Below are 19785 nucleotides of genomic sequence, written 5' to 3' on the forward strand. Positions count from 1 at the left end.
TGGGCTCTATACCTGTGTCCAGTAAACACATTTTTAGAAAAGACTGCCAGATTGTAAGAAATTCTAAGCTCATTGGGGGAAATTTGAGTATAGGCTAGATATTAGAGAATACTAAGGATTATTACAAATTATTAAATTGTTGGGTATACGGATGACATTGTGATTCTGCAGGAGGTGTCCTTGGATCTTAAAGGAGCACACTGGGGTGTGTAAGAATGAAACATCATGATGTCTGTGACTTAAAATGCTTGAGCACTAAATAAACAAGTAAATAAATGAAGAAAATAGGGCAAAGTGTTAACACTGGTGTATTCCTGGTATTGGGTACACAAAAGTGATTTATACTCTTCTAACTAGCTTTCTGTCTGTGTGACATTGTTCATAATAAAAAGGTCAAGTGAATGAATGGACAGGTGGATGGATGGACACGATTGTCCATTGGGGCCCCGGTTGGTGGGGGGCAGTGGGTGCTCTGTGCCGCCATGTTTGTGAGCATCGCTAAGGGGGCCCCGGAGCTTCTCAGTGGAGGTGGAGAGGTGACCGGTACTCTCTTTGCTGGGCAGGATTTCCCTGGAGGACCTGAGCCCGAGCGTGGTGCTTCACATGACGGAGAAGCTGGGTTACAAGAACAGCGACGTGATCAACACTGTGCTCTCCAACCGCGCCTGCCACATCCTCGCCATCTACTTCCTTTTAAACAAGAAACTCGAGCGCTATCTGTCAGGGGTGAGTGGGGGCCCTCGTGGCCATTTTCTCTGCTCTCCGTGGAAAAAGGAGCTCTTACACCTGGAGTGTTTCTCCGTTGCTGACACTTGATCTGAGCTGTTAATTTGAACTAATGGGAGGCTGGGTTTCTGAATGTGGGATAAAGTAGTAGCAAAACCTGCTTCTCAGGTGGCTGGTGCTTTTTATCTGAGGTGTTTTTCAAACATCCTCCCACAGAGTTAACCCCCCCGGGCGGCAGCGGTAGACATTCAAGCGACTTTCCCCTTCAGTTTCTCTGTTGCCTTCTCTATCTGCCTCTGAGTAGCTTGGGTTCCCGTGTTAAAGGCATCGGGGACTTCTGTGGTCCTACCAGTTGGGGAGCAGTGTCTCTCAGGCATTCATTTCTAAAGCATGGTTTATGAGGAGGCCATTATTTATTTGTACTTCTCTGGAAAGTAAAAAGGAAGCCCTCACCCCGTGAGAATCGCCCTTCATGGCGGTGCTATTTAAAGTCATGTGATAAGCAACCCAGTGTTCCACAAAATTCCACTAAACAATAGGCTTTGAAACCTTTTGTGAGGTTTCTGTATTAGGGCTAAAGACGATAATCTGCTTAGAACTGGGGAGATGATATTCCCTGCCATGGCAGAAAGGACCACGCGATGATGCCCAGAAGACAAGATGGTCAGAGCGTATCTCTTCAGCAAACATATTTGGGAGATGTCTAGAAAACGTTGCTAGATCGACGAAGCAGTTCATTGGGAGGTTTGTCAGACAGTTGGCCGAGACTGCAGATGTTTCTAAGCTGACTCAGCTTGGGGAATTTGCTAGACTTGGCTCCAGCGGGAAATTATCCACAGAAGTACTTCTTGGGTGAACCACCAAAGGAGAGACGTACACAAGGAGAAGCATTCTCAACAGTGAAAGGCTTTTAAAAATAAGAAGTGTTTTATGGAGGGGAAGAAAACATGCTTTGTGTAAGCAGTGATCGGATGACGCTTCTGATGGGGACAAATACTCAGCTTTGAGACTGGGTGTTAGAGATGGTGTCGCCGTTGCAGGAAAGCTACTGTAGGAGAGGAGTGGAGGCCAGAAAGACAGGACCCTTGACTCAGTATTTTTTTTTATTAAGATTTATTTATTTATTTGGGAGAGAGTGAGAGCGCACGCGTGAGTGCATGTGCAAGTGCTGGGGTCGGGGGCAGAGGGAGAGAGTCTTAAGCAGAGTCCATGCTGAGCCCAGAGCCCGCGGCAGGGCTTGACCTCACCACCCTGAGATCAGGACCTGAGCCGAACCTACGAGTGGAACACTTAACTGGCTGTACCACCCAGGTGCTCTGACACAGTATATTTTTTGTATCATTTTATTATGTGATAAGGAGTAAGAAAATCTCCTGTACCCTGCCCAGTTCTCTGCTCTCCCATGATGATGAACCGAAGAGATATCGGACTTGAAGATCCTTCCCATTTCCTTTTTATAAGAAGTCCACATGCCCCCTGTTTCTTATCTTATCCTTTTAAATTCCTATTTGATATATATTTTATCATGTATGTGATCTGTTAGTACATTGGTACCTGCTTATAGTTACAAATAAATATGCATATATTATAGGTGCCTTTGTATACCTTTTTCACTCATATGAGTTCAAGGTCACACCGTCTGGGGACCACTGTGGTAGAAGATAGTAGTTGAGAATTTAAATAGCTGTTGGGTGCCTGGGTGGGTTCTCTTGGTTGGGCGAGTGCCTTCGGCTCGGGTCATGATCCCGGACTGCTGGAATCGAGTCCCACATGGGGCTCCTAGCTCCACGGGGAGTCTACTTCTGTCTCTGATCTTCTCCCGTCTCATGCTCTCTCTCTCTCTCAAATAAATAAGATCTTGAAAAAGAATTTAAATAGCTGTCAAGTAAAAGGAAGAAAAGAGGATCAACACACTGATTTTTTTTTTCAAATGATGACTGTTGTTCAAAAATTAGTTTTTAGAAAGTGTCTCCCTGAAGCTGACTATCAAAGTCACAGTTCTATATTTAAAGGCTGAAATTGCTACTTTCCTAAATAAGCTAGCAGATTCAAACATTATTTTGGCAGAACTTGTTTGGATGCCGATCGATAAGATGGAGGGACTTTGGGGTTTTTTTGTTTTGTTGTTGTTTTTTAAAAAGATTTTATTTATTTATTTGACTGAGATCACAAGTAGGCAGAGAGGCAGGCAGAAAGAGAGGGAGAAGCAGGCTCCCTGCTGAGCAGAGCCTGATGCAGGGCTCTATCCTGGGACCCTGAGATCATGACCTGAGCCAAAGGCAAAGGCCCTACCCACTGAGCCACCCAGGCGCCTCTGTTTTGTTGTTTTTTAAAGATTTTGTTTTTAAGTAATCTCTATACCCAACCCTGGGCTCGAACTCACAACCCCAAGATCGAGAGTCGCACACTACTGACTGAGCCGGCGAGGCACCCCAAGGGACTTTATTTTTTAATTTTTTTTTAAAAGATTCATTTACTTAATGTTTAGACAGAGAGATTGAGTGACTGAGCGTACACCGTGAGAAGGGGTGGGGCAGAGGGAGAAGGAGAGAGAAAATCCCAAGCTGACTCCACACTGAGTGCAGAGCCCAACACAGGGCTCCATCTCACAACCCTGAGATCATGACCTGAGCCTGGCATTCAACCCCCTGAGCCACCCAGGTGCCCCAGGTCTTTAGTTTTTAAAATATTTTCTTTCTGCTGCCTGCCTCCGTATGTACAGATACAAATTTTGGTGACTCACGCTCTTCCTAAACAATCACTGAAGCTCTTCGGCTGTGTCTTGATTTGTCTTTGTTTCTTGCCATCTGCTTGGTTCTGCTCCTCCGCTCTGCCCAGCGTCGGGGTGGCACGCAAGTGTTGCAAAGCTGAGCCCTGCTCTGTCTCCTGAGAATGTTCTATGGAAACTCAGCGAATGTGCTTCTCGCTGGAGAAGGTTTTTATTGTATGATGTCTGTTTGGTGCTTGTTCCTTCAATCATAGTACCTACCTGGTCTAAGAACCAGTGTCTAGGCAAGGGGCTGCTTTTAACCAGAGTGAATTAATCCCCACAGACAGCTACAGCTGGTCCGCTCCACAATTTCCGCGCACGGCTGATTTAATTGCACGGGATGCACTGTCTCAGCTATTAATCTCATCAACCGATTACTAACAAGCCTTATATAATTTAAAAACTGAAACCAGTGAACTCAAAAGTAAAATACATACCTTGATTATTACTTAATTATTGGTCGTTTCTCCCTTTCTCTCTTGGTTCTCATCTCTTCTTCATAGAACCAAGAAGTGTGGACTTTGTGTTGGAGCCTGTGAGGCCATTCCGTGAATATTTGTTGGTTAGTAAACCAATTAGTCATGTAATTTACCCATCTCCAGGCAGGATTGGACCTCCATCATGCACCTAGATTGTTTTAGATATAGTTGGCCATCGTCTTTAAGCCATATTATGAATTGCTGTGAATCACGGGGGGAGGAGCAGACGAGGCTCACTGTTTTTTAATAAAGCCAATAAACAAGGTCCCTGTCATATTTCATGGTTCTATAACGTAAGTTATTCTTTCTAGCTCACATACTTGGTTTCTGCTTTTACATCTTAGAGCAGCCTTCATCACGCAGATGAAAAATCTGAGACCAGCCCAGAGTGGAGATGTGCCCAGAGTCGGCAGGAGAGGCTGCCTGACTCTGGGTCCGGGGCTCCCCCCTCGCCGCATCCCGCCTGCCTGCCGTCCTCAGATGAGGCTTTGCATCGCAATGAACTGGCTTGCCAGCCGCTTTCAACACTTGTTCCGCCAAGTGCTGGCTGAAAAATTAATGACTGCTTAATGGACATTTCTGTTTCCTGTGGGTTAAACCATGCTTTCCCCACCCCCCTTCTTGTCTGATAGAAATCTGACATCCAGGACAGCGTTTGCTACAAGACGCAGCTCTACCAGATAGAAAAGTGCAGGCCGGCCAAGGAGCCCTATGAGGTGAGTGACCCCCAAAGCAAAACCCAGGATCGCTTAGGAAGAGTGGATTTCCGTTGGGAGAGCAGAATGGAAAGGAAACCAAGGATGGTGGGACGTAGAAGCAGCAAAAGACAAATGCTTCCTGGCTTAACTGAGCCCGGAAAAATGGTTTCCAGTCAAGCCACCATCTCTGTCGTAAGACTGTGGTTCTCAGCTGTGGCCACATGTTAGAATCACTGGGGAGCATTTAAACATCTGGGTGTGTGGACTGCCCCCTCTGACCCCCCACTGAAGCTCATGAGGGCAGGAATCAGGGGGCAGTGGGGTGGGGGTTCTGTATTTTTTAAAGCTCCCTGGCTGACTCCATTGAGTGGCCAAGGTTGGAAACCACTGTCAGCGCTTCAGAAGGCAAAGATAGATGCTCAAAAAAGTACGTGAGTGTAATGCCTGGCATCAGAAGGAGATAGTAAATGAGGGACAGAAAAAGTTTTGGATGAAACCAAGTTTTTTCAGGCACCTGTTCCTGGCAACTTATTGCTACCCAGTACATATCTAAGAGAAAACACTGAGATTCTTTGATTTCAGAGAAAAACTAGAAAGCTACTATCGTATGGCAAGTTGTACCAGTTTTGGACCCAATATATGTGCTTGTGAAGAGACTGTGCCTGAAAAGCCAGATCCGGGGTCCCGGGGCCCAAGCTGAGGTCACCCCCACCCACCCGTCCCGGACTCCTCACTTGGTGCTTTGTCACACGTGGCTCCTCTGCCTTCTCACTGATTTTCCTGGGAATCTGCTTGCTTTTCCCCCAGGAGCCTCTGCCATATGCCCCCGGAATGTTTTCATTTAAGGAGAGATCAGTATGGAAGCCTTCCTCATGCCGACGGGCCTGCCCCGTTCCTCTTCCTCTTCCTTTCTCAGACTCCGTTTTCCATCCTCGTGATTGCACAAGCTGGCCCCGTCACCTCGGAAGGAAGTTCTGGGTTGTTCTTGAGTGAGGGTGGGTGGTGACTGAACACCATTCCGGGCTCCTTGGCTGCGACAGAGAGCACCTGGGGCGTGACCCACACCAGTCTGGTGACACGGGTGACACAGAGCCGAGCTGTCATGCACCACTGTGACAGGAGCCCAGGGAAGGCCACCCCGAGTGTCAAGGCAGGGCAGAATGGCAGGGCTGTCCCATCTAGGCAGAACCTGGGGGGGCGGGTGAGATTGAGGGAGGTGGGGATGGGGAGGCACCCGTGGCTGAGGAACTGGCAAGGGTGACAAGGGGGGCCTGGGGGCGTGTAGGAGACGCTGCGGGGAATGGCGCGGAGGAGACCGCGGGAGAGGCCGAGTGTAAAATGGTCCGTGGGGTCAGCTGAGCTGTTAGTTAGGCTCTGGCGGGCTCAGCAGACCAGCCCACGGAAGTGGCAGAGGCAGAAAGAGATTTCACGGGCTCCAGAAGGGGAGGGAGGAAAGTGAAGACAGTGAGGGCAGACCGCTCTGCTGGTCACGTGGGCAGTGAGGAGGAGCGGCCGTGTGGGCTGGGAGGAGTGAGGGTGGGGAAGTTGGGAGGAGCTCCAGGGATGGCTGGGGGTGGGAGGGCTTAGCCTTGACCCTGGGCTTCCTACTTCCTCTGAGACAGGCTGCAGTGCCAGCATGATAAGGGGTACAGGTCAGCTTTTGGGGTGGGGGGGGTTTCGGGGTTGAGCCCCAAGCCCGAGCACGGCTTTCAGGCTGAGGGCAGGAGGGCGCAGGGGGTGTAGGGGGCAGACTCCCCTGAGCTCCAGACCCCTCTGGCCGGTTGTTTACTAACCCTCCTCCTGCATGAGCAAAGGTGTCCCCAGTCCAGCGTGCCTGGAACCGCCCCACCCCTGTGTCCCTCTGCAGGTGACCGCCCACACTCGGTGTAGGGCAGAAACACAGGAGTTGCTTTTCCTGGCCCCTCTGCCAGCTTGACACCTAAACCTCTCCAACCCCGTCCACCCGCTCCGTCTCGACCCTCCCACCGGCCGTCCAGACAGCACCGCCTCTGGCCTGGATGTTGGCCACAGCCCTCGTTGGTCACCCCTTTCCCATGAACGCCTGCCTCTCACTTTTTGGCATGCTAGCCAAAGCCAACCATCCATACTCAGATGGGATCACTTCCCTGTTCCAAGCCTTCGAAGCCTTCCTTCACCTGGAAGGCAAAGTCGGTGATACGGCCACCGCATCTAACTTGTCCCCCAGACCCTCACACGCAGCCCTGGTTCCTGCTGTGGGCTCAGACCCACGGGACCTTCAGACTTCTGTGCTCTCCTGGTTCCCAGCGCTATGCACTCCCTATTTCCCTCTTCCAGAATGTTCTCCTAGCCTCTCTTTGCTGATTGATCTCTTCTGTCTTCAGATTCCAACCCCCGCCATTCTCTGGCCTTTGCCGTTGGGTCTCCTCTCTCTACAGGCTGTCACACCCCATTCCAAGTCCTGGAACTTGTCCCGTTTGCACGTTCTGCTGCTCAGGGAGTGTCTGACTCATGCTTATCTCCCACTCTGGACTGTGAATTCATTAAGAGCAGGGAGTGTCCCTTTTGCTGCTCAAGCCCTAAGGCAGGGAGGGACATCCAGTCACTTGCTGTGAGGGTTGTTACCTCTACTGGGGTGCAGAGGATTCAGAATTCACCATGAGGCTCCCTTGCCTCTTGGTCTGCATTTGACTCTTGAGGGACTCCAGTAACAACATACCCAGTGCCCCATGTGTGAGCCCTAAGTGGCCTCCGAGTCACCTTGCTGGTGCCTGTGTCCTTGGTCGCCCTTGAACCTGACCCCTGCGATTGTTTGAAAGCATCTGTGATGGGAAAAGGGCCTTTTTTTTTTTTTTTCCACCCAGATTATTTTCTCGGATGATTATCTCATTTGGCCTGAAAACACATGGCGAGTGTTTTAAACACTTGTTGAAACATTTAATGGTTAGGGTTTCAATACGAACGCTAATGGAAAAAGAGCATTTCAATTTTCTATGAGCCATTTGTTTTCTCCAAATGGCAGCCATACTTGTACTAATTAAATTACAGGCCGTTCTGAGGTTGTCTCACCCGCCTCTATTGGAGCCCAGAGCGTGGAATGAGGCCAGTTAGCGTGTTCAGAGGAGCTGAAGGGGCCCAGGGTTTCTAGATAAAGCCCCTTCGGAGCCTTCGTGCGCCTCCTCGCAGTCGCCATCCGCTGGTCCAGGAAAAGCCGCGGGGAGAGGGATGGGTTTCAGGTCATGCCCTCGCTGGCACCGGGTGGCTCGGGGGTGGCTCGGGGCCGTGTCCGTGTCCTGGGAGCGTGCGTGGCCTCTTTGTTCTTGTCGGCTCCAGTTCTGTTTCTCCTAGGAGACAAGGGAGCAGAATTAAGCAGGAATAATTTCCCCCGTGGGATTACAGGGCCGTTCGTGGACGACTTCCACACCTTTCTCCTCCTCCTTTTCCTTTAAAAGGTGGCAAATATGTCTGTAAAAGTGGGACATCTGTCTCACCTTAGAACGCCTTGAGCATGTGCCCCAGGGACTCCTCTTCCTAAAAAAAAAAGAAAAGAAAAGGAAAGAAAAAAAAAAGAAAAGGTGCCCTCAAGGACCAAGGGCCACGGAGGTCAAGGAGAGGCAGCCATGGTACTTAAACTGGCTTCTTAAAGCCACAGAGGACCAGAGGCCGTGTATGTTAAAATCGCTCATGTGCAGATCAAAGTCAGCTCGGGCTGGAGGGCTCCTCTGTGGCGCAGAGCCATGGGGCAGCCTGGGAGGGACGCTGTGTGGGGGTTCGCAGAAGGACTGGACCCGCGCGCGGGGGGCTGCTGTCACAGAGCATCACACAGGGTGCTCAACAGCAAGGTTTCGCTGTCTCTCAGCTCTGGAGGCCAGAAGTCCGAGCCGAAGGTTGGTTTCTTTCGAGGGCTGTGAGGGGAGAACCTGGCCCGTGCCTTCTCGCTACGGGGGGTTACCAGGATCTTCTGGGTTCCTTGGCTTAGAGCACGACTGAAATCTGCCTGTGTCTTCACCTGCTCTTCTCTGTGTGTGCGTCTCTGGGTCCAGTTTCTCCCATTTAATGAGAATCCCAGTCCCATCGCAGTGGGGCTGGATGACCTCCGTAAAGGTGACTCCCCAACGGGCCCCCTCCTCAAAGGCGAAGGAGAATGCGCTTTCACACTCCTGTCCCCTAAGCATCAAAGGGGACACGATCGGCCTGTCCTGACCCTGTCTTCCAAGAAGGTCTCATTCTGAGGTCCTGGGGGGTGAGGACTTCAGAGTGTGAACTTAGGGGGAGTGCAATTCAACCCATCACAGGGGCAGTAAGTTTAAAGGGAAAATACTAAAACTTTCCCTTGGTGTCTTGTTTCAAATCTATGCAACTTGTAAAAATAAAGTGTGGAATCAGATCAGACACTCCGTGCTGTTGGAAATCGGAGTGGTGGTTACCTTTGTGGACTGGGAGAGGACACGGGTGGGGGTACAGTTGGGGTCTGTATCTTGGTCTGGGTGCTCGTTCCGTGTGTGTTTTTACTCTTGGAGAAAATGCATTGGTTGAACCACTCCCTTGCCATTAGAGCACTCCTCTGTTACATGTTTTAGACTTTAATTAAAAACTTAGCTAGAAAACCTATTCAGTGCATGACCTAGAGCATCTGCTACCTACTTTCGTGGTGATTTAAGAGTTTGGCTTCTTGTCTCTAAACATGGAAATGAATAATTCTTAGCCAGAGCTGCAAGTGGTCGGGGATAGAGTTTAGGGGATAAATAGCAGGTACAGTTTCTAAATTGTTGAAAATTTTGCTTTTCACAGGCCTCCCTGGACACCTGGACAAGAGACCTTGAATTTCATGCCGTGCAGGTAAGAACTTGGGGGTTATGATGAATTCGTCTAAGTTCTCCAAGGAGAACCAACAGGGAGTGTGTGTGTGTGTGTGTGTGTGTGTGTGAGAGAGAGAGAGAGAGAGAGAGAGATGCTTGGATACCAAGAGAAAAATGGATGTTTCAGCTCAGTCCCAAGGCCTTCTGGAAGCAGAATTCCTTTTTTCTCAGGACGCTTCAGTCTTTTTCCTCTACTGCCTTCAACTGATTGCATGAGGCCCACCCACATTGTGGAGGGTCCTCTGCTTTACTCAAAGCCTACTGATTTAATCGCATCTGAAAAGTAACCTTTATACCAACATCTGGACTGCTGTCTGACCAAACACTGGGTACCGTGGCCTAGCCAAGCTGACACTTGAAATTAACCATGACATATGACCCTGAGGGTTGAGGGGTCTCTTTGCTCGGGGCTGTCTGGACTCTACATCCCTTCCCCTCATCCCAGTCTGGAATTAAAATGCAGAATCCAGTTGTGAGTGGGTTTATCAGAATCCCCTCAGATTAGACTGGTGCTTTCTAGGTTTAGTTGACCATTTTTTATTGTCTTGCCGTAGCTCTATACTTGGCTATGCATTTATGTATCTACCTGCATGAGAAGTGGGCTGTGTGATAGTGTAGAGCTTCCACGGCCCAATTTATGAACCAAGCCCTCTTTTTCTCAACTCTCCTGTGTTTGTCCTGTGGCAAAATCAGATCTCTGTGGCTTTCCCAAAGCAACCAGCAAGTAACACCTAGGCCCCTGGGCCATCCCAACGGAAGGTCACCCTATTACAGGAGCAGAGCTGAGGAGGAAAGGGCAGGGGTCCTGCTCTTTGAAAGGCCAGAAGGCTGGAGTCACAGGGACAAGTCTCAAGGGACCAGTGCTGAGGCTCAGATCTCAGAGGCTGAGGACCTCCTTTTTCCTCTTCCTACTTGCTGTCAGGCCTGCAGACCGCTCCTTCCAGAAGCCCGGTGCACCATCACTCACTAGCTGCTTTCTCTCTTCTCTCAAACAGTCCCGACACTAGAAGAGTCTTGGGCAGACCCTTTATCATGCCACATTTTCAAAGTGTCCAGTTTTATAAACGTCCGCTCACTTGGGCAGAGGGTAGAAAGTGGTTTAAAGAAAACCAGGAGGTTTGTACGGGGCTTGCTGCTGGGTCCTCTTGGGGTTCCCCCTCTCTGATCTGCCTTGGGGAGTTCGGTTGCAGTGGGGGATGTGTGTGGGTGTGGGGAGCAAGTGAGAATGAGTAGAAAACCGAAGAGGCCGCGCAGGCAGCAGCATCGCTGGGAGCGAAGCGCAGGAGCGGGTGTGGGCTTGTCGAAGGGGGAACATAATGAGTCCCTCTGAAGATCTGTTTCTGTTACATAAAGCATTTTCGCATCCTGTTCCCTAGATCTCTTGTGGAGAAAATAGGGCATGCAAATGAAAAGGTATAATTGGATGATCGGTTGCATTTGGTTACCTGCACTTGGAGGGTGCTAAGATTGGCTGGTGACATGCAAACAAACGCATCCCTCGTGTGGGCTGTCGACCATCCACACCGATCGATTGGGCAGTTTATCCCTGGTAGGGATCTGCCGGACTCTGAATTCTGGGTATCCCCCCAGGAAACAGGTCACCATGAAATCACCCATTCTTCTGGGCTAGAGAAGGGCGTCCTGGGGCCTTTGGGAGAAACACCAGGGTGTAGGATCCTGGAATTAGGTTCAATAGGGTGGCCCGAGCAGGTGTTTTTATTCCATTTCCCCCCTCTTTTGACCCCTCTCCATAGCAGCTTTCTGTTTGGTGCCAAATATCCCTTTGTCAGTTACCAGAGAGATTTCTAGAGCCAACCTTGGGTTCTCTCTGCAGAAAATTCATGTCTAGTACACCTCTCCATGCTAATGAACTCTAGTTAAGTGGTGTTGCTGGGGCCCAGAAACTTTGCATCTTGGCTTTTCCGCTTTTGAGAAGCCAAAGAGAGCTGGGGAGGAGCTAAAATGAAGCCAGGAAATCAGGCAGCCCTCTAAAGAGTTTAAGGTCCCAGAGCAGCCCAAAGGGGACTGTACTCATTGTTGTAGACCAGTCCTGAAAAGCAGGGAACGCCAATCTTGTCTTTACTTCTAAACACTGTAAACAGTGTTTCATAGAAGTGCATTTGATTGCCTTTTTGCTGTTCAGAGTGTCAACAGTAGACCTGGTGACTTTCCTCATAAAAACAGAAGTAGAAAGAACAGCGTGAGAGGAGGAAATTTTGCCAGACTTTTAAGGACAAGCCTCTCATGTGCCCTTTGATGTTTGGGGCATGGGGGCGTGTGAAAGCTTGCTCCCCTTTGTATTAGAGAAGGGGATGTTGGTGTTTCACTGAAGCAGGGAGAGTGAAGCCGTAAAGAACCGTGGCCTTGACCGAGATGGGCTGGAGCAGGCGGCCCCCTCTCTCCACTCAGTGACATTCTGCATTGGGACCCGGAGCACAAGCCTTCTCTGTGCCATCCCCAATGCCGGCCTGGAGCCTGGGGACCACAGCTCAGTCCTTGTCCCTCGCCAGCCCCTGTGCCCTGCTCTTTCTCTCTCCTGGCCCTGCCCCAGGCTTCCAGAGGGCCCGCAGTGGCAACGGGAGAGGACGACCACTCTCTGGGCTCCGCCTCTCCTTTCTTCCCACCTCGGCCCTACACTGGTGACAGCCACATGGCCCTCACGGAGACCCCCAGGCTCAGCATGGCGCCCCCACTTGCAATTCCTTCCCTGCCATTTTCAGAGTGGGCGTAATGAACCCCACTCTGGAGAGGCTTTGAAAATCCTCATCAGAAAGAGCCTTCCAAGGCTTCCTTACAAGCTTTTCAACAACACCCATGAAAAATGGATGAGTTCTCTTGAATCGCAAATGCTCTCAACACTGAAGGCAAAAATGCAAAACTGTCTTTTTTTTTCCCCCCCTCCCTGGTGGTGAGGTCAGGGACTCTGTTAAACGGTAAACATCAGACAATCTTCAGGGCCAGAGAAGGACCTCGAGAGCCATATCACTCCCTTCCCAGAAGCTTGAACTCGATTTTAATTCGGTTCGGTTTTCACTGGCTTTTTTAAAATAAACATTTCAATAACTATAAAACCTTCTCTGTGTGTCTGGCTTTATGCCAGAGGCTGTGGGGTGGAAGATACGTAAAATAGGAAACTTCACTCCCGTCAGAGGGATCCTGGTAGAGTTCAAGAAAGGCAAGACTTCGAGCAAAAATAGCTAAATAGTGCCGGTGTCAAGCGCGCACGCGAGGGCGTGTGTGACCAAGGGTGGGCACGGGTCAGAAACGCCCAGGGCGGCTTGGCGCTCCCGCCTTCTTGGCTTGACTGAACACACACGAGTAGACATGGGCATGGAAGTGGTTGTGTCTCCTCTGCGGGCTGAATCTGAGGGCCCTGCTTTAGATAAGTCAACAGATTTCCAGAAGTCCTCATGGGCTTTGCCTTAGTTTCTCCAGCGTGTTCTGGAACGACGGACCTCCTCAGGGTGACCTTGCCCTTGCTGGAACACCTCCAAACAGCGCCGTGCAGGGAGCTGGGGGTGAGGGAAGCTGGCCGTGTGGCAGGGAAGGGAGCTTCCCCGGAGCGTCTGCGGGGCCCTGGCTCTGGCTCTTGCGACGTTCATCGTGCAGTTGAGAGCAGAGTTTGGGGAGTCTGGGCTGTCTCGGATCTCCTCGGAGATCTGTGTGTGTCTGAGGCCATGTGTTTACTTCTGACTCGAAGGATGAAAAGCCCAAAGAACAAGAAAAAAGAGGAGATTTTCTTCATCGGCCGTTTTCCAAGAAGCCGGACAAGAACGCGCCCGCGCACAAACAGCCCTCAGCCTCTCTCATCACGCAGATTCAGAACACAAAAGCGCTGCTGAAGGACCGCAAGGCCCCCAAGGCCGGCTTCCCTGACAAAGGTGGGTCAGCTCGGGCTGCGGGCTGGACCCCTTGGGTTTCAAGATGTGTGGTCGCTCCGTACCCCTCATGGGTGGCTGTGTGGGTCCCTGGACACACGCGATTCCTGTGCCCGTGGGAAGGCAGGGAGCACACCAAGGGAACCTGAGAACCGTCAAGGTCCAGACCGTGCGGTATTGGCTGCTTATGAAGGCAGGCTTTGAGACAGCGGGGTGGTGGTGGGGGTGGTTGCGCTGTATTGTGGGAGCAGAGACGGGGTACATGGTATCGTGGTTGGGAGCAGAGATCAGGGAACAAAATATTCCAGCAGCAGAGACTGGGATGCAGGAGTAGACGGGGGTGCCCAGTGTTGTGGAACAAGGGACAGGTGTTCAGTATTATAGGAACAGAGATCGGGGTGCAGGGCATGGTGTTGCACAGGAGAGAGAGCCTGGTAGAGGCACTGAAGCCTGGTCGATAGAGTCTGGGCTCTGGGCTGCGGGTGGGGGGCTCAGACCCCTGCTCTCTTGGCTTCTTGTGAGCTAAGATCCTGACCCTCAGAGGATCCGAATTCATTCCCTCGGGTAACTGATAAATACAAGGCTCCCTCCTCCGGGACAGCACAGAGAAGTGTGGAAAGCGAGCAGGGGGGCAGGAAGGTGTTGGAAAGGTTCAGAGTGCCAAGCAGTGGGACTGTTCCCCTAGGAGAGACCTGGTTCTCAGCTGGGGAGGAAAGTTCCACTGGATTCAGTTTCATTCTTGAGCTTGCAGAAGGCAGGGGATCTCTCTGGGCGGAGCTCTGTTTGTCCCCCCTTAGTGCTTCTGCTCTCTGGCTTGGTCACCAGCAGCGAAGTTGGGCCCTTGATGGTGCTATCTTGTGCTTGTCCCCAAGAAAGTCTAGGTCAGTGCTGACACTTTGGAAAACTTTGTCACCCTCGAGGTGGATTCTGTGTCTGGTAGTTTCCTTGGCTGGTCATCATTGGTTTCTTTGCATTTTTCTTCCTTCGCCCTGAGGCGTCCGAGAGCCTGGCAGGTCGCAGTCATTAGCACTGAACACCCGCTGTGTGGCCAGACCCTGTTTCAGGCTCTTAGCTCACCCCAGTGAGCTTATTCTCACCCTCCTCTCTGGAGCAGAGGAACCAGGCACGGGGAACCGTGCAAAGTCAGAGAGCTGGTGAGCAGCAGAGTCCAGATTTCCCATTGGGCCGCCTGGCTCTAGAACTTTCTCTCCTGATCCATGCAGCCGCCTGCCTCCTGATGAGGATGGATGAGGAGGAGCCAGCCAGAGCGCTCACAGGGTGGGGGGCTGGGGAGCGGGCCCTTGCTGGGGGGCTGGGGGTGGGTAATGCGGTGTGCGGGTGACTTCCAGGTGACTCTGGGCTGGAGATGAGCAGGGCGTGCGTGGGAGGCTTCCTCACAGGCTCTGCACCTCCGGGGAAGTGGAGGACGCAGGACTGGGCAGAGGAGGGGGACCACGGGCCACCAATTAGGAGCCTACGGCCATCGCAGGGAGGGGATGCTCGCATGCTGGCTGGTGCACTGCGCACGGCAGCCGTTGGTGAGAATTTGCTTGTCTCCACCGGCGGACCCCAGGCACCTGCGGTGGCCTGAGCAGGAGATTTATTCCGGGACCTGCGATTTATTTATGTGAGGCGAAGAGGATGCCCGGCCGCCTCGGCTGCTCGTGAATCACTGCTTGATCCTGCGGCTGAGGCTCGACGGGGGCCTGTAAAGCCTGGTGGCAGAGAAGGGACACTGAGGCCGGCCTTGTTCCTCAGGAACTTGGCCTGATTGCCCTGTGCTTCAAATTTGGGGGGGTTCCCTTTCTTTTCTGGCCCGGTTTGCAAACCTGGATTCCAGGCTGGGCCTGCTTGAGGTGGAAACTGTGAAGACTAGCTTGTGGCCTTCGGTGTGTAGACGAGGAGTGTGTCACCCCTGTCAGAACGGGGTGAGGCTCCGGTCCGACTGGGCAACTTGAGGAAGGAAATTCGGACACTTGCTACTACGCGGGTGAGCCTCGAGAAGGTTCTGCTCAGTCAGACAAGCTGGTCCCAGAAGGCAGCAGAGATCCCACTTACGTGAGGCGCCTGGTGTCGTCAGAGTCACAGACGGAAAGCAGGCTGGTGGGTGCCAGGGGCCAGGAACGGGAGTGAGTTCCTGTTGAGTCGGGGAGAGTTCTAGATTTCTGCCACTAAGAGTATTATTTCACAACAATACGGGATATACTTAACCCTACTGAACTATACACCGAAAAATGATTAGGATGAGAAATTTATGTCATTTTTTTTTAAACACAATTAAAAAAAAAAAAAAACCCAAAAAACAAAGTCACGAGGGAAACACTCCTTCCAGGGTCAGTTGTCTGAGGACCAAGTTCATGGGTCTGCAGCAAGTCAGGCCAGGTGCGTGTCATTCTGGCTGTGGGGCGGTGATTCCGCTGAGCCACGTACTTTTTTTATTCAAAGACTCATTGGCAGGGTCCGGAGTTCAGCGACCGAAAGGAGAGCAGATGTTAAGGTGGTGCCGTGGGCAGATCAGGATGCGGGAGGCCGCCTGTCCCCGGCCTGCTGTCCCCTCTGTCCTAGGAAGAGCATCTGGTTCCCTGTGGGGAGCGCCGGACGCCGGAGCCCTTTGCTTCTCGGTTCCTTCTGGTCTCCCTGAGAGGGGTCTGGCTCGGTCAGGAGGCCACTGCAGGCCGGGGAGGGCCGTCTGCACAGTGGATACAACTCTCCTCACGATGTCCTTTGCTTTTTCTCCTTTGTCCTTTGCTTCCTTGGGTGCAGATTCCTTCGGCTGCCGCAATATATTCCGCAAAACCTCAGACTCCAATTGTGTGGCTTCTTCTTCCATGGAGTTCATCCCCGTCCCCCCTCCCAGGACCCCCAGGATTGTCAAGAGACCAGAGCCCCCTCAGCAGGGCCCTGGGGTCCCGGGCCTGCCCCCCAAGGAAGACCCCCTGGTGCTGGACATGGTACGCTCCTTCGAGTCCGTGGATCGCGAGGACCACACGGAGCCACTGTCCCCGTCTCATCACTACAGGATGCTCGGCTCGCCTGGGGGCTTGGGCCGAGGGAGTCCCGGGGAGCGGACGCTCTCCCCGGCCCTGCTGCCCGGAAGCCTGTCCCCCCTGCACACTCCTTTGCATCCCACTCTGGTCTCCTTTGCTCACGAAGAAAAGAACAGCCCCCCGAAGGAAGAGGGCGTGTGTTCCCCATCTCCAGCTCCCAGCAGTGGCCCCACGCAGCCCCTGGGGAGCCCAAACTGCGTGAAAAGCCGGGGCAGGTTCCCCATGATGGGCATCGGACAGATGTTGCGGAAACGCCAGCAAAGCTTGCAGCCCTCCGCAGACCGGCCCCTGGAGGCCAGCATGCCCCCGCTGCAGCCCATGGCCCCCGTGAGCCTCTCCTTCGACGTGCCCGACGGGGTCAAGGGCCAGTGCTGACCCGGGCCGGGGTGGGATTCTGGGTGATTGTGAGGAAAGCAAAGGAACAGAGCTCCGCACGCGCATCAGGGTGTAACGACTGGTAGGCCGCATGGGAGCCTCCTTCGGGGTCTCTGCTCTCCCCCTGCCGTGCCGTCTCCCAACTATGAATGGCTGACACCCACAGACCCAAAGGCTGCACAGCACGGCCTTGCACAGGGACCCCAGAGATGCCGGAATTCACTTGGAGGTCTGGCTAGAGGTGCAGTCTCTGTGTCCTGCTTCTGCCCGCTCGCCCACCAGCCCTCTGCCCGCCTCCCCCTGCCGGGCCACTGTGGCCATCAGCCTCTGGGCTACCCATGTCCCAGCCTGTTATGGGCTCTATGCTCATGCTGTACTCCGGGGGCACCTTTTGGGACTGTGACTTCTCAGCAGGGAGCCTGTCACGTGGGGACTGGCAGTGTCCCAGAGCTTTTCCCCTATCTCTAGTAGAGGTGACTCCCCGCAGGGCCCGGGGAGCTGCTGACTCAACGGCCAGGCCTCGGACACCTCCGAGGAAAGTGAGCCGCAGCCTCGGCCAGCGGTGCCGCCCTCTCTGCGTGGGAAGGGGCAGGCCAAGATGGAGCCGGACAGTGGCGCCCCAACGAAAGGCGAAGGCCAAAGGGGACACACATTTGCTATCTTTTTTGGTTGAAACTTGCTAAGTGTCGACTTATCTTTTCCAAAGATGATTTTTCCTTAGGGGATGTCAAATCAGAGTAACAGGATTTAAAAAACTTGGGTGGGGAGATGAGAAGCAAGCCTACCAAAGTCATGTTTTCACGAGATGATACACGTGGAGGGCCTGGGCGCCCTCCCACGTGAGGCTTTCAGTGGCTGGTGGCCCTCCCCGTGATGGCCCGCAGGAGGGCATGATCGCCATGGGCCCTGTGTTCTTCCCACCTTACCAACACAGCTTAACCTTCTGGAAGGCATGGGACCTAGTTACAGCTGGGTGTTGAGAAAGAAGACGTTAAGGTTCAATGTCGATGCGTTTGGAAAGCACCATTCATTACCTCTGCTTAGTGCCGTTTTGGGGCTGCCAAGAGACCAAGAGGGGTTTCGGCCGGACGAGTTCTTTCTAAGCTGTGAGCCGCCTCCCGCGGCGGGAATCATGGTCAGAAAAGCAGTTCCACGTGTTCTCTGAGGAGAGCAGCATTCCTCGAATGCGCTTTGAGTCTGCGTCCCATGTTCACACCTTTTGCCAAGGCTTGAACCAAAGATGCGTCTCCAGTTCCTTGTCTGTGCCATCCCTGCATGGCTTTGTGGATCTCCGTGTTGTCTGACCATGTCTCGCAGGAGCCTGCTGGGGCCACCTCCACGTGGAGCCTGGGCCCTGGGGCTTGATGGGGAGGGGAGGCCACTCCGTCATGAGCAAATTTGGGGAAAAAAAAAAGAAGAAGAAGAACCAGCACGGGGCAGATCATGGTTAGCTCAGGAGACAGGTCACACCGTGGCTTGGGGTCTTCAGCTCTTGACTCGTACAGGCATGAGCAGAACCCACAGGTCACCCCAAAACTAGTCCGCTCAGCCCTCTGAGTCTGAAATAGGCCGTGGGCCTGGAGAAGTGCGAAGCCCAGCTTCATTCCCACTGGCAGCCAGCCCAGGCCGGGGAGCTGGGGGGTGCTTCTTCGTCTTTTCTCATTTAGCCATTGTGACCTCCTTCTGCTCTGCACAATTCTGACCGAGGCAGGAAAGGTATTTGGCTGACCCTGGAAGCCGCTGGGATAGGCCCAGTCTCGGCTGATCTTGACAAGACCCTGGAGCCGCCGCCTCCCCCCTCGATGGGGTCCTCCCGGCTCTAGGGCTTGCTATGAAGGAGTCGGGTTCCTGGGTGTTGGTGTTATCCCTCTCTGTGGCTCCAGACCGGGTTCCAGAACTTTCCACTGAAAATGGAGCTTTTTAAGCAGAGAGAAGAAAAGCATCTGAAAAAGACCCCTCTCCGTTGGATGTGAAGTGTCTGGTTTCTGATCAGTGAAGGAACCATTTTTGCAAGTGTCCCGCTCTGCAGGTTTGTAGGTCCTGTCCCTGTGCCTTGTGGACTTCTTGCCCCCTGTGTCTCATTCTCGTATTGTACTTGCCTTTAGAACATAGTGTTTTTCTGTATCGCTCTTAGCTCATTGGGACCTGTGTTCTGTTCCTCAATCCAGGAGCAGCCACGGATGGTCATGCAACTAACTGACCATGTCACCATTGGTAGCTTGAACTGTGAACTCAGGTTTATTCCAGAATCCAGTGAGAGGTGAGGGGGGAGTGAGAAACAGGGGGAGCCAGCTGTATTTTTTGTATGCGAGCACCTGACAAATCTATGAAACTGAGTGAAAGAAGAAATGTTAAATTCTTTATTATTTTATTATATTTATATGGGAAACTTGACTGTCCCTTTGGTTAAGTACAGAGTGTGTTGTCTCTGCCACCCATGACTGTCTCTCATTAGTCTGTGCCCATGACCTCAGTCAGCCTGTAGTTAACCAATGGAAATGACTGACCTATTGCCACGTGAAGTCCAGGAGGAAAAAGTCAAGTGTAATTGTACGATTTGGTCATAAGTAAGGAACGTATTTATGTCACCATTATTAAATATATGTACTTTTATAATGACTGTGAAATACACTTTTTCCCTCACTTGGACTGCTTCATTTCTTTGCATTTGGTCAATCTTAACACAATGAGTACATTGCAACAGTCAGGCTGTTTTCTATGTCTGTGACCCCACCTCGGACTTCATACAGGTGGGAACCCAGCTGTAGGGCATCTGGGGACATCTTCCATTCCTGTATCACTGCCTCATTTCCCTCGTAGCAGGTCTATGATCCACAGAATTCTTTTTTTTTTTTTTAAAGATTTTATTTATTTACCTGACAGAGAGAGATCACAAGTAGGCAGAGAGGCAGGAGGAGAGAGAGGGGAAAGCAGGCTCCCCCTGAGCAGAGAGCCCAATGTGGGGCTGGATCCC

General features: G+C 52.2%; 1 protein-coding gene across 1 annotated transcript in view; it reads left to right on the forward strand.

Annotated features, from left to right (window-relative positions):
• The window catches only part of HUNK (hormonally up-regulated Neu-associated kinase), a 98490-nt gene extending 79036 nt beyond the window's left edge, over nt 1–19454 (forward strand). The window contains exons 7-11 of the mRNA XM_032353743.1: nt 564–726; nt 4608–4691; nt 9444–9491; nt 13212–13392; nt 16153–19454. Coding sequence (XP_032209634.1) covers nt 564–726; nt 4608–4691; nt 9444–9491; nt 13212–13392; nt 16153–16811 — 1135 coding nt within the window. The 3' untranslated portion in view covers nt 16812–19454. The remainder of the gene's footprint in view (nt 1–563; nt 727–4607; nt 4692–9443; nt 9492–13211; nt 13393–16152) is intronic.
• Nucleotides 19455–19785: the final 331 nt, after the last annotated feature.

The sequence above is a fragment of the Mustela erminea genome, chromosome 1 (assembly GCF_009829155.1).
Source record: "Mustela erminea isolate mMusErm1 chromosome 1, mMusErm1.Pri, whole genome shotgun sequence".
Taxonomy (NCBI): Eukaryota; Metazoa; Chordata; class Mammalia; order Carnivora; family Mustelidae; genus Mustela; species Mustela erminea.